The sequence below is a fragment of the Chiloscyllium plagiosum genome, unplaced genomic scaffold (assembly GCF_037043375.1).
Source record: "Chiloscyllium plagiosum isolate Xiang-an unplaced genomic scaffold, Cpla_swu_hap1 HiC_scaffold_30, whole genome shotgun sequence".
NCBI classification, from domain to species: Eukaryota; Metazoa; Chordata; class Chondrichthyes; order Orectolobiformes; family Hemiscylliidae; genus Chiloscyllium; species Chiloscyllium plagiosum.
The window spans coordinates 13,024,073-13,037,084 of NW_028270168.1; the positions used below are offsets into that span (position 1 = coordinate 13,024,073).

Sequence of the window (13,012 nt, forward strand, 5' to 3'; positions counted from 1 at the left end):
GGTATTTGTCATCATAGGAAGTGATTGAATTTTTGGCTAATGTTTATTTAGGCGAAGGCAAAGGGATAGGACCGCAAAAGGTGAGGTCTACCACCGTTAGCTTTCTTTCACAGAACGACGCTGTCAGGTCTACAAATGGACTCGTCCAGGGACCTCTGAAACCATTACAACAGCTGCACCAAGACAGAATGGAAAAAGTAGCAGGAAGCATACACATTGATAATGCATTTAATTCAAACCTCAAGCATCAATGAACAAGAAACTCCCCAATATCAATTATATCAGTGATAAGTAATTCCCACAGTTCCATTACTTGCTAAAGCTGCATGTTAATACCCAAAGAAGTATTCCTGATTATATAACAAAAGGAGACAACCTTAAAGCAGATACTCAGGGAGAAAGGTAAGAAATAATTTGTGGAGTTGACACAGGAAATGTACCCACCTGAAGACAATATCATAATAGAAGTCACTGACTGCACGAATGCAGGCTACTGCACCCTGGGGTGCAAACCTTGTCTTCACAAATGGCCGTGGATGAAACATACTTAGAAGTTTATGGATGAGGACCTGTTTAAAATGGAAAAAAATTTAAAAATGAGAGACACTATAACACTGTCACAGAAATGTATCTTTTTCATCATAACATTAAGAATTAACATACTTAACTTAGGTGCTGGTGGACAACTAAAAGTTCTTTCCTGCTGCTGTCAGCAAGTTCCTAAATTATCATTGGCTCAGCCAATAATTACAGACAAGATCTGTGCAGAAATCCCAGATGCTGATGCTCATTCTCCTACTCTTAACTTTAAGCACTGGATGTACAAAAAAAACCATTTCTTTAAAAAAGGATATTCTCTCACTTTTAACACTGATTAATATTTGTTTAGTTTATCATTTTTGTTTTGGGGAAATCAGAGGGCTTTGCTACTGTATAAATGGTTATCCACACAGCAAAGCATTGCCGAATTCACTCTATTTTCTTTCCTAATACTCAGCAATCCTTTGCAATGCAGTTAACAAAAATCATGGCCACAAACTAAGACTAGACTAAATACACCCAAGAACACAACAAGATTTTGCCCTTTATTATGGAGCTCAACATTAGGATTAAACAGGGTGACAACCCCACACCATGTGAGGAACAGTCTCCCATCTGCGACTTTCCACAGATTACCCCACTAAGGACTAAGGACTACAGGCCAGGCTCTCAAAGTTGAACACCACTTGGAGAAAGCACTGAAGGTGGTAAGGGTACAGATCTACTGATTTAAGTATCCATCACCAAGAGGGTCTCATCATCACTGCTACTGACCAAGGACGTAACTGCTAAACTGAGTCGATGCAAGTTGTGAAAAAACCAACAAGAGGAAAAACCATTTCACCTCAACCTCACCAACTTGCTTGCTGCAGATGTATCTGTCCATGACAATATTAGTTAGTGTGACCACCGCACAGTCCTTATGGAGATAAATCCTGTCTCAACATCTATGAGGCACTGTCAGCCATCAGCAGCAGAATTGTACTCTGACTCAATCTGCAAATTCATGGCCTGGTATATCCCCACTCCACCATTACCAATAAGGCAGGGGATCAACCCTGATTCAATGAAGAGTTCAGACAGGCATGCCATAACCAGCATCAGCAGACCTAAAAATATAATGCCAACCTGATGAAATCTACAAAACAGGCCAATTTGCATGCCAAATAGGATAAGCAGAAAATGATGAACAGTGCTAAGCGATCCCACAACAGACAGTAATGTTCATAACTGAGCTGACTCCATTCTGGATTCAATACTAAATGTATGCAAAGGAATTATCAAACGTTATAGTGTTTGTAAAAATTGGTGCATTATAAATAAATAACTTTGTCAGTGTGTGTTAACTTCACAAGCTCAGTCATATTAATATGCAATATTTTACCTCTCTTCCTTGTGGCCTAGGAGGGTAAAATCTGTTATTGGAGAGGTACCCTGTAAAGATAGTCAGTTCACTAGGAATCATCCACCATGTTTCACCCAGCTCTACTTTATTCTTATGAGGGAGGAAGGCTTTAAATTGACTGCTACTAAAGATACTAGAAGGTATTTCTGCAGACTTCCAGTTTCTCAGTCCTGACAGGGAGCCATGGGAGACCTGAAATACAAAATAAATATACAGAACTTTCTTACTTTGGTCTTAAATGCATAATGCACTGCTAACATATTGTATGATAACTGTACAAATATTTAATTACAGAACAACAAGTATTATTCAATGGCATTCTTCCCAAGATTTTTGTACCAAAATAAAATCCTTTACTGGCACACGATAGGGTGACATGGTGGCTCAGTGGTTAGCACTGCTGCCTCACTGCGCCAGGGACCCGGGTTTGATTCCAGGCAACTGTCTGTGTGGAGTTTGCACATTCTCCTCACGTTTCCTCCCACAATCCAAAGATGTGCCACTTAGGTGAATTGTCAATTCTCATTGGCCATTGTGTCCAGGAATGTGTAGGTTAGGTGCATTAGTCAGGGGTAATAGGGTAGGGGAACGGGTCTGGGGTGGGTCATTCTTTGGATGGTCAGTGTGGACTTGTTGGGCCAAATGGCCTGTTTCCACATTGTAGGACTTCTATGATCTATACCCTAAAGCTATCTGAGAGTCAGTTAACTTGTTCTGTACTTATAGTATATGGTTATGGAATCAAAATATGTATTAATCCCATCTTAAAGTATAATTAAGGTAAGACCTCTTCAATTATTCCTTGAATCTTATCTTAGCTAAACTATTGTGCTGTTTGAAGTTTTTATACATAGTTAATGAATTGATATCTGATATCAATGTCTTTTTTTGTTGTTTTAACAAAGACTGCTCATTATGTAAATTCCAAATCAGTCCTCTTTAACTACAGATAAACAAGAACAAAAACAGCAGATTCCACATAAAATATTAATCTTCTCATTCACACTTCACTATGTCATATTGAAAAATTGTTAATTAAATATCACACAAACCTGTCTATTACTTATTTGATCATGCTTTTTCAACAGTTCCATCTTCTAAGTAATTAAAAAGTATGAAATACGAGAATCTTTCCATGTTTAGCAGTTTTGTTTGGAGATTTAGAGACTTGCATAGAACTCAAGAATTCATTGGTATTTGGTTCGTATATTATAAACTTTATGTGATGAGCATGGCAACAAATTGTAGAATTACATACATTATGAAGAAAGCCTTTAAAGTCTACTGAAGAATGTGTTGGCTTGACTAAGCTACAGTTCAAAGAATGAACATCTGTTTTTATAGCATCTTTTGTCTTCAGGTTGCTCAAAAACACGTCATGGCCAATAAGGAATGTGAATCTAACCAGTAAAAATGCATTTTGCTGTGAAGTAGTCACTAAATATCACCACCTGCAAGTTCCAGTCAAAATCATTTATCATCTAACTTGGAAAAATATTGCCATTCCTTCACTGTCACTAGGCCAAAATTCTGGAATTCCCTCCCCAAGGGCTTTGTGGATCTACCTACAGCACATGGACTGCAGTGGTTCAAGAAGACAGCTCAACCTTCTCAAGAACTGAGGACAGGCATATAAATGCTGGCCAGCTAGCAAAGCCCATGTTCCATGAGTGAATGAGGAAAGACCTTTGTAAATCATTGGGATTTGTTGTTATAGTTTGTACGAAGTTGATATGGTCTGAGATTTTCCCTCTACAGAGAGCTGTTGCAGTGTGAATGCTATTTAAGCTCAGGTAATTAAATTATGGATTTATTAGCTGGAACCGCGAAGTGAAAGATGCATATTTCAAAAGGCTTGTCTGGTTATTTGTGGAAGACAACAGCATTAGAAAAGACTAAATTGAGAGTTACTGATGTAAAACAAAGAGCTGTGGATGATGGAAATCTGAAACTAAAACAGAAATTGCTGGAAAAACTCAGTAGGTCTGTCAGTATCTGTGAAGAGAAAGCAGAGTTAATGTTTTGTTCCAGTGACCATTCTTCAGAACTCATCAGATCTATTCCCTGACCATCAAGCATCTCCCTAACCAAGTATACAACACATGTGGGATTCCATCAATCAGAAATGGTATAAGGCAGGAAAAAAGGATGCTACCTCTTCAAACTCAAAATATGGGAGGCAGGGGGATACTGACAAATCACAATTTTGTTTTGTCCTTACTGATTTTTCTTCCCTTTCTTTGTTTGCTTCCACCCGCACAGTGAGTTCTCAAATGCTTCATTCAAATAGCTATTAGTTACATATCCAATTAGATGCATGCCAGCCTACTATTCAACAGCCAGGCCATCATAATTCAGTCACTGTGCAATATTTTAATGTGCACTATTTGTCAAATTCAATGAATAGTAGCAAAAACCTACCCTATCTCCACTCATTCTTGCCTTCCTAAATGTAACTTAACACTCAGTACAGATCAAACCTGGTTTTGCCAGTGTGTACATCTCTGCTAATCACTAAACTTCTAAACTATCACTCAACATTCTAAAGCTTTTTGTACCTCAATGGCTCAGTGGATAAACTGCACCACGTGTTGTTAAACTTATAAAGAATGACATTCCCAGCTTCAAAACCTGGTTTCAGCTGTTTTAGAGTGGATGGATACAGCATCATGCCACAAAAGTAGCAAAATATGGATAATCAATTTTCAACTTTCCTCCTCTGATATTAATACCTAAGACTTTCAAGAACTAAAATGGTTTTAAAACTGAAACATGGACCTAAAATAGCTGCACTGATCACCTGACCAAAAATCTATGTGGAATAAAAAGAACTGTCTGAACTAAAATTACTATTTTATTAAAGAACATTGAATCAGTCAACCCAGAAATCTGCATCCTCCAATTTAATTTACACTTAAATAAGTTGAGCATACTGAATACGAAAGGTTGCCTGCAACTATCCAGTTTAACAAGACAATAAAGTGAGACTCAGGAATACATAAATGAACCATATTTTAGCTGTTGGTCAGAGCATCAGACCAAAGGAAAGAAAAATGTACTGGTAACAGTCAATACTGAAAGACTTTCTCCTTTTCTTTCTAACCTCTCGGAAACATCGGTCAAAAAACAAAATCACAGAAACATCGATTCATTGAGAACCCAAGGATTCTACAAATTTTGCTACTGCTGAGGATACAAGACATCAATTAAACAACGTCAGTTTCCATTCCATAATTCAAGGACTCTACAAACTTCTAAATTACATTTTCTTTATTCTTCCTTTCTGCACTAGTTAACATACATTCTTTTAACAAAAATACCTGTGTTTAATGTCACATTTTGTTATTTTTGCCAAGATTAGTAGGTAATAAAATTCTTCCTTTTTTCACTTAAATACATTAAGAACAAAAGGGTAACTAGGGAGAGAATGGGGCCCCTCAAAGATCAGCAAGGCAGCCTTTGTGTGGAGCCACAGAAAATGGGGGAGATACTAAATGAGTATTTTGCACCAGTATTTACTGTGGAAAAAGATATGGAAGATATAAAATGTCGGGAAATAGATGGTGACATCTCGCAAAATGTCCATATTACAGAGGAGGAAGTGCTAGATGTCTTGAAACACATAAAAGTACATAAATCCCCAGGACCTGATCAGGTGTACCCTAGAACTCTGTGGGAAGCTAGAAAAGTGATTGCTGGGCCTCTTGCTGAGATATTTGTATCATCGATAATCACAGGTGAGGTGCCAGAAGACTGGAGATGGCTAACATGGTACCACTGTTTAAGAGGGGTGGTAAGGACAAGCCAGGGAACTATAGACCAGTGAGCCTGACCTCGGTGGTGGGCAAGTTGTTGGAGGGAATTCTGAGGGACAGGATGTACATGTATTTGGAAAGGCAAGGATTGATTAGGGATAGTCAACATGGTTTTGTGCATGGGAAATCATGTCTCACAAATGTGATTGAGTTTTTTGAGGAAGTAACAAAAAGGATTGATAAGGGCAGAGCAGTAGATGTGATCTATATGGACTTCAGTAAGGCATTCGACAAGGTTCCCCATGGGCAATTGATTAGCAAGGTTAGATCTCACGGAATACAGGTAGAACTAGCCATTTGGATACAGAACTGGCTCAAAGGTAGAAGACAGAGGGTGGTGGTGGAGGGTTGTTTTTCATTTTGGAGGCCTATGACCAGTGGAGTGCCACAAGGATTGGTGCGAGGTCCTCTACTTTGTGTCATTTACATAAATGATTTGGATGCGAGCATAAGAGGTACAGTTAGCAAGTTTGCAGATGGCACCAAAATTGGAGGTGTAGTGGACAGCGAAGAGAGTTACCTCAGATTACAACAGGATCTGGACCAGATAGGCCAATGGGCTGAGAAGTGGCAGATGGAGTTTAATTCAGATAAATGCGAGGTGCTGCATTTTGGGAAAGCAAATCTTAGCAGGACATATACACTTATTGGTAAGTTCCAAGGGAGTGTTGCTGAACAAAGAGACCTTGGAGTGCAGGTTCATAGCTCCTTGAAAGTGGAGTCGCAGGTAGATAGGATAGTGAAGAAGGTGTTTGGTATGCTTTCCTTTATTGGTCAGAGTATTGAGTGCAGGAGTTGGGAGGTCATGTTGTGGCTGTACAGGACATTGGTTAGGCCACTGTTGGAATATTGCATGCAATTCTGGTCTCCTTCCTATCGGAAAGGTGTTGTGAAACTCGAAAGGGTTCAGAAAAGATTTACAAGGATGTTGCCAGGGTTGGAGGATTTGAGCTATAGGGAGAGGCTGAACAGGCTGGGGCTGTTTTCCCTGGAGCATCGGAGGCTGAGGGGTGTCCTTATATAGGTTTACAAAATTACAAAATTATGGGGTAAATAGGCAAAATCTTTTCCCTGGGGTCAGGGAGTCCAGAACTAGAGGGCATATGTTTAGGATAAGAGGGGAAAGATATAAAAGAAACCTACGGGGCAACTTTTTCACACAGAGGGTGGTACGTGTATGGAATGAGCTGCCAGAGGGAGTGGTGGAGGCTGGTACAATTGCAACATTTAAAAGGCATTTGGATAGGTATATGAATAGGAAGAGTTTGGAGGGATATGGGCTGGGTGCTGGCAGGTGGGACTAGATTGGGTTGGGATAACTGATCGGCATGGACGGGTTGGACCGAAGGGTCTGTTTCCATGCTGTACATCTCTATGACTCTAAAACATTGTAAATTGGCTCCTTCACTTTAACCTACTAAGCTGCATTTTTATTGAAGTGTGACATTGCTGAGACATGAAAGAAACACTTGTTATAACTGACTGATAACAGTAAAAAGGGAACCATTTCACCCCACCTCCCCTGTCTAAACAATCATCAAGCACTGATCTAGAAAGAATGAGTCAAAATTTAAACTTCAAATTTCCAATCAGAGAGAGGAGAAAAATGCATTCAGTTGAGGATGGGATTGAGTTTAGTTATGACATCCTCAACAACGTAGACGTCCAACAGTCAATATCATCACTTACGTGAAGAATACATGGGTGTTAAAAGACTGCTTGGGTATACACATTGACAGGTAACCCCCTCACAGAAAGGGGGAAACACCTATGTTTCCACTCATTACGGCATTGAAATTTCTTATTAAGACAAGTGCTTGTGCTATCTGTAAACTGGAATATTATCAGTATATATATCTTCTTTTCTCTGCTAGAAGTCAGGTCTGAACCGAACACCACGACCTTCACCACAGGGAAGGCAGATCCTGAATCCACTCAGCTAGAATAGGGATTAAATCAGTGTTGGCGCTGATCTGTTCCACTCAGCCTCCAGCCAACTGAGCAAACCAGCCTCAAAGACGTTTGCATTGCTGTCTTCGTTTTTACATGCATATTGTAGCTTAAAGTTATGGATAATAACGGAAAAGGTTCAGTCTTTCTTCTATCACATGACTGACCACATATCTCTCCCTGCCATAGGCCTGTATTGGAAGGATTTACAAATTGATAATTAACAAGTTTTTAATGCAACTTCCTTTGCCATCAAGTCCAGAAGTGAGACCTGAATCTGGTGCTTCTGGGTCAGAGGTAGGGAAGTTAAACACTCCACCATAAAATCTCTACATAAAAATTATGAGGTTACAAATGGGTCATCATGACTTGAAGGTGATGACAGTAACATATAAAGTAAACAAAAACTTCTGTACACTCATGCCTGTAATGAAAATAATTTCTCGAAAAGACCCTTGCTTAGTTCAGTTTCACATTCGTAGCCAAGATCCAAACAACTGACGAATAACCAATAGTCATGATAAGAGCAGTAGAAAACGGAAGATGGGATTCACTCACTCCAAGAAACCCATCCTTGCTCTTGGTCATGGTTTCCATTAGTAGAGGCTGGAATTTTGCTTCAATTGTCAGTGTCTCAGAATTCGGATCGGGCCCCTCACTGCTTTCAAAGTCTGGGGCTGTGGCAATACCTGCCCACACAAAAAGAAACACACTTGATATAATTCAAACAAACCCTAGATCAGCCACTACTTTCATTGGGATTCAAGGCAGATTTTCTTCTTTGCATTCGAGAATAATTAAATTAAAGAATTTTTAATAAGAAGTTTTTTTACCTTGTTCCAAAATACCACTTAATTAAACTACTGAAATATCCACATTGGACAACAGTCTCCACATAAGACTGTACAAAATAGGAAGAGGAGCAGACCATCAGCCCCTCAAACCATTCAACAGGATCTAGGTTAATCTGACATTCCTCACACTCACTTTTCCTGTGTAACGCTTGATTCCCCAACTGATCAAGAATCTACGGCTCCACCTATCTCAACCTTAAAAATACACAATGGCTCTGAAGCCACAGCTCTCTGTGACAAGGAACTCCAAAGTCTTACAAACCTCAGAGAAGAAATTCTTCCTATCTCAGTTTTAACTTGCCACCCCTTAATTGTGAGACTATGCCCTCTGATCATAGACCCTCACATGAGGACATTTACCCTGTCAAGGTCCTTAGAAATCCAATGTTTCAATGAGATCAAATCACATTTTTCTAAATTCCAATGAGAACAGTCCCAACCCCCGTTTAACCTTTGCTCATAAGACCCGGTTAACCTAAAATTCGGTCACAAAGTACCTGTTAGTTTTTCGGCTAGAGGCTTGAACTCTTCTGGACTGAGGTACAGGTCACTGTTGGTGTCAAATGATGAAAATAAGAAAAGTCCTTCACTGCCAAGAGATTTCAGAGCATCTTTCTAGAAGATAAGTATCATATTTTAAAAATGTAAATAATATTGAATTGTAACCACTCAACATATTTAACTAAATTTGAACATTTTGCAACAAAATTCCATACAAAACCAAGGTGCTCTTCCTTCCAAATCTTATACCAATTACATGGTGATTCTTTGAGATTATAACAATTGAGGAATTTTCAGCCATGCATGTGACCAGTCCCAGTTACACTTCCATAAACATACCGATCAACACAAACCAGTTGACAACAACCTTGAAAACTTTTCATACTCATAGGAACATAGAACTTAGGATCCACGTTCGATCTTACTTTTTCTGTTGTGTGGAGGTGAAAGGCAGTAACTTCCTAAACCGCAAGTTAATTTAGATTAGATTAGATTACTTACAGTGTGGAAACAGGCCCTTCGGCCCAACCAGTCCACACCGACCCTCCGAAGAGTAACCCACCCAGATCCTTTACCCTCTGACTAATGCACCTAACACTACGAGCAATTTCGCATGACCAATTCACCTGACGTGCACATTTTTGTAACTGTGGGTGGAAACCGGAGCACCCAGAGGAAACCCACACAGACACGGGGAGAATGTACAAACTCCACATAGACAATCGCCTGAGGCTGGAATCGAACCTGGGACCCTGATGCTGTGAGGCAGCAGTACTAACCACTGAGCCACCGTGCCGCCCGTAATGCTAGGAACAGCATAGTCACACCAATTGGCAAGCGCAGACTCTTGGGGCAGCTATATAGCCATGCAAATTAGAAAGAATGTTGCTTAGGAGCAGGATTTGGTCATCCAGTCCTTCAATGTGATAATGGCTGATTCGACTGTGGTTTCAAACTTCAATTTCCTGTCTAACTTCCAACTCCTTTCTTTATGAAAACTTGATCTGATTCAAAGCTGAGTTAAGTCAATGATCCAGCCTCAAATGATTTCTGGTGAAGAGAATTTGTCTCTCCAAAGGCCCTCCCAGAGAAAAAAAACTTCACCTCCACTTGAAAAGGAAATCCTTGTACTTAAACTCTTCTATGGGTTCTTATTTTCCACAGAAGAGGTATTATTCTCTTAGCCAAAGAGTGTGGTGCTGGAAAAGCACAGTCAGTTAGGCAGCATCCAAGGAGCAGGAGAATCAACATTTTGAGCATAAGTATAAACATTGATTCTCCTGCTCCTCGGATGCTGCCTGACCGGCTGTGTTTTTCAGCACCACACTCTTCAACTGATCGCGAGCATCAGCAGTGCTCACTTTCTCCCTGTATTATTATTCTTGCATCCACTTATGATCTAATAAGTTTCAAGAAGATCACCTCTCATTTTTCTAAAGTCAACTGCCATCTCTCCTCCCCAACTCGGGGCCAACAAATAAACTAAATAAAGAACATATTAGGCCAACAGAAAGGCAACGACCAGAGAGAACTCAAGAGCAGAGATGCAGTGCTGGACCTCTACAAAAAACTGGTTAGGTCACTGTTGGAGTTTTGTGTTCTACTCTGATCACCACAATACAGGAAAGATAGAACTACTCTAAATAGGATACAGAAGAGATTTACAAGGTGTTGCCATGACTTGAAAACTGCAGCTATGAGAAAAGATCGAATAGGCTGCTGTTGCTTTTCTTAGAGCAGAGGATACTGAGGAGTGTCAAAATAATGAGAGGCCTAGGTAGAACAGGTAGAAAAGACTAAGTGGAAGATGAGGTGTTCTGCCTCCGGGCGTCGGATGGCTAGGAATTGGCAGTGGATGAGGCCCTGGACTCGAATGTCTTAGTGGGAGGGGATGTTGAAGTGGTCAGCCACAGAGTGATGGGGTTGTTTGGTGCGTGTCCCAGAGATGCTCTCTGAAACGCTCCTGAAACATCCTATCACCCCAGTGTAAAGGAGACACATCGGAGTAACAAACACAGTAGATGAGGATTTTGAATGTACAGGAACCCATGGGCCAGGTACTGGTAATTGGGATTAGAGTGAACGGTGGCGACATTGGTAGGCTGAATAGCCTCTTTCAGAGCTGTACCATTCCTATGGCTCTGGCTGCTAAGTGAATGGGATTTGAAATGAGTCAAGACAGACACCAAAGCCTTCCTTGTCCTCCAGCTAGGCCACCCTAGGGACCTTTCTCAACTCACATGTTTGTCCCGAGGTAACAAAGTACAATGGTAGATTTTAGTGGCATGTGGATCATGTCAGAAGCAGCACCATGTCCTATCACAGAGGTGAAAATAGGCAGCGTTGATGCGGGATTGTGGGGCTGCCAGTTCAGCTCTGGATCGAACAGGAGATCAAACAGTTGAAGGGAACCTTGGAATGGCCAGAGGAGAGAGCTAGGGCTGAGGGAAAAGACCAAAACAATAGCTTTCAGATTTTTCTATAAACGCAATCCATATTTTGAGAACGTTCCAATGTGACAAAACATAAAAGGATAGATCAAGTGAATCCTTAGAAGAGTATAAAGGCAGTAGGAGTATACTTAAGAGGGAAATCAGGAGGGCAAAAAAGGGACATGAGATAGTTTTGGCAAATAGAGTTAAGAAGAATCCAAAGAGTTTTTACAAATACATTGAGGACAAAAGGGTAACTAGGTGAGAATAGGGCCCCTCAAAGATCAGCAAGGCGGCCTTTGTGTGGAGCAGCAGGAGATGGGGAAGATACTAAACAAGTATTTTGCATCAGTGTTTACTGTGGAAAAGGACATGGAAGATATGGAATGTAGAGAAATACATGGTGATATCTTGAAAAATGAGGAAGTGCTGGATGTCTTGAAACACATAAAAGTGGCTAAATTCCTAGGCCCTGATCAGGTGTACCCTATAACTCTGTGGCAAGCTAGGAAAGTGATAGCTGGGCCTCTTGCTGAGGTATTTCTATCATCTATAGTCATAGGGGAGGTACCGGAAGACTGGAGGTTGGCTAACGTGGTGCCACTATTTAAGAAAGCTGGTATGGACAAGCCAGGGAATTACTGACCGGTGAGCAAGTTGTTGGAGGGAATCATGAGGGACAGGATGCACATGTATTTGGAAAGACAAGGACTGATTAGGGATACTAGATCAGTGGTGCTGGAAGAGCACAGCAATTCAGGCAGCATCCGAGGACAGGCAAAATCGACGTTTCGGGCAAAAGCCCTTCATCAGGAATAAAAGGGATAGTCAACCTGGCTTTGCCCATGGGAAATCATGTAACAAAAAAGATTGATGAGGGCAGAGTGGTAGACATGATCTATATGGACTTCAGTAAGACATCCGAAAAGATTCCCCATGGGAGACTGGTTTGCAAGGTTGTTGGAGGGAATCCTGAAGGACAGGATGTACATGTATTTGGAAAGACAAGGACTGATTCGGGATAGTCAACATGGCTTTGTGCGTGGGAAATCATGTCTCACAAACTTGATTGAGGTTTTTGAAGAAGTAACAAAGAAGATTGCTGAGGGCAGAGCAGTAGATGTGATCTATATGGACTTCAGTAAGGCGTTCGACAAGGTTCCCCATGGGAGACTGATTAGCAAGGTTAGGTCTCATGGAATACAGGGAGAACTAGCCATTTGGATACAGAACTGGCTCAAAGGTAGAAAACAGAGGGTGGTGCTGGAAGGTTGTTTTTCAGACTGGAGGCCTGTGACCAGTGGAATGCCACAAGGATCAGTGCTGGGCCCTTTACTTTTTGTCATTTACATAAATGATTTGGATGCGAGCATAAGAGGTACAGTTAATAAGTTTGCATATGACACCGAAATTGGAGGTGAAGTGGACAGCGAAGAGGGTGACCTCAGATTACAACAGGATCTGGACCAGATGGGTCAATGGGCTGAGAGGTGGCAGATGGAGTTTAATTCAGAT

General features: G+C 40.8%; 1 protein-coding gene across 4 annotated transcripts in view; it reads right to left on the bottom strand.

Annotated features, from left to right (window-relative positions):
- Positions 1-13,012, bottom strand: part of selenon (selenoprotein N) — a 34,784-nt gene that overhangs the window by 19,030 nt on the left and 2,742 nt on the right. For all 4 annotated transcript variants that reach the window (XM_043717368.2, XM_043717371.2, XM_043717369.2 and 1 more), the window contains exons 2-5: positions 9,062-9,179; positions 8,269-8,399; positions 1,925-2,137; positions 445-569 (exon numbers count right to left, since the gene is read on the bottom strand). In XM_043717368.2, the coding sequence (XP_043573303.1) occupies positions 445-569; positions 1,925-2,137; positions 8,269-8,399; positions 9,062-9,179 (587 nt within the window). The remainder of the gene's footprint in view (positions 1-444; positions 570-1,924; positions 2,138-8,268; positions 8,400-9,061; positions 9,180-13,012) is intronic.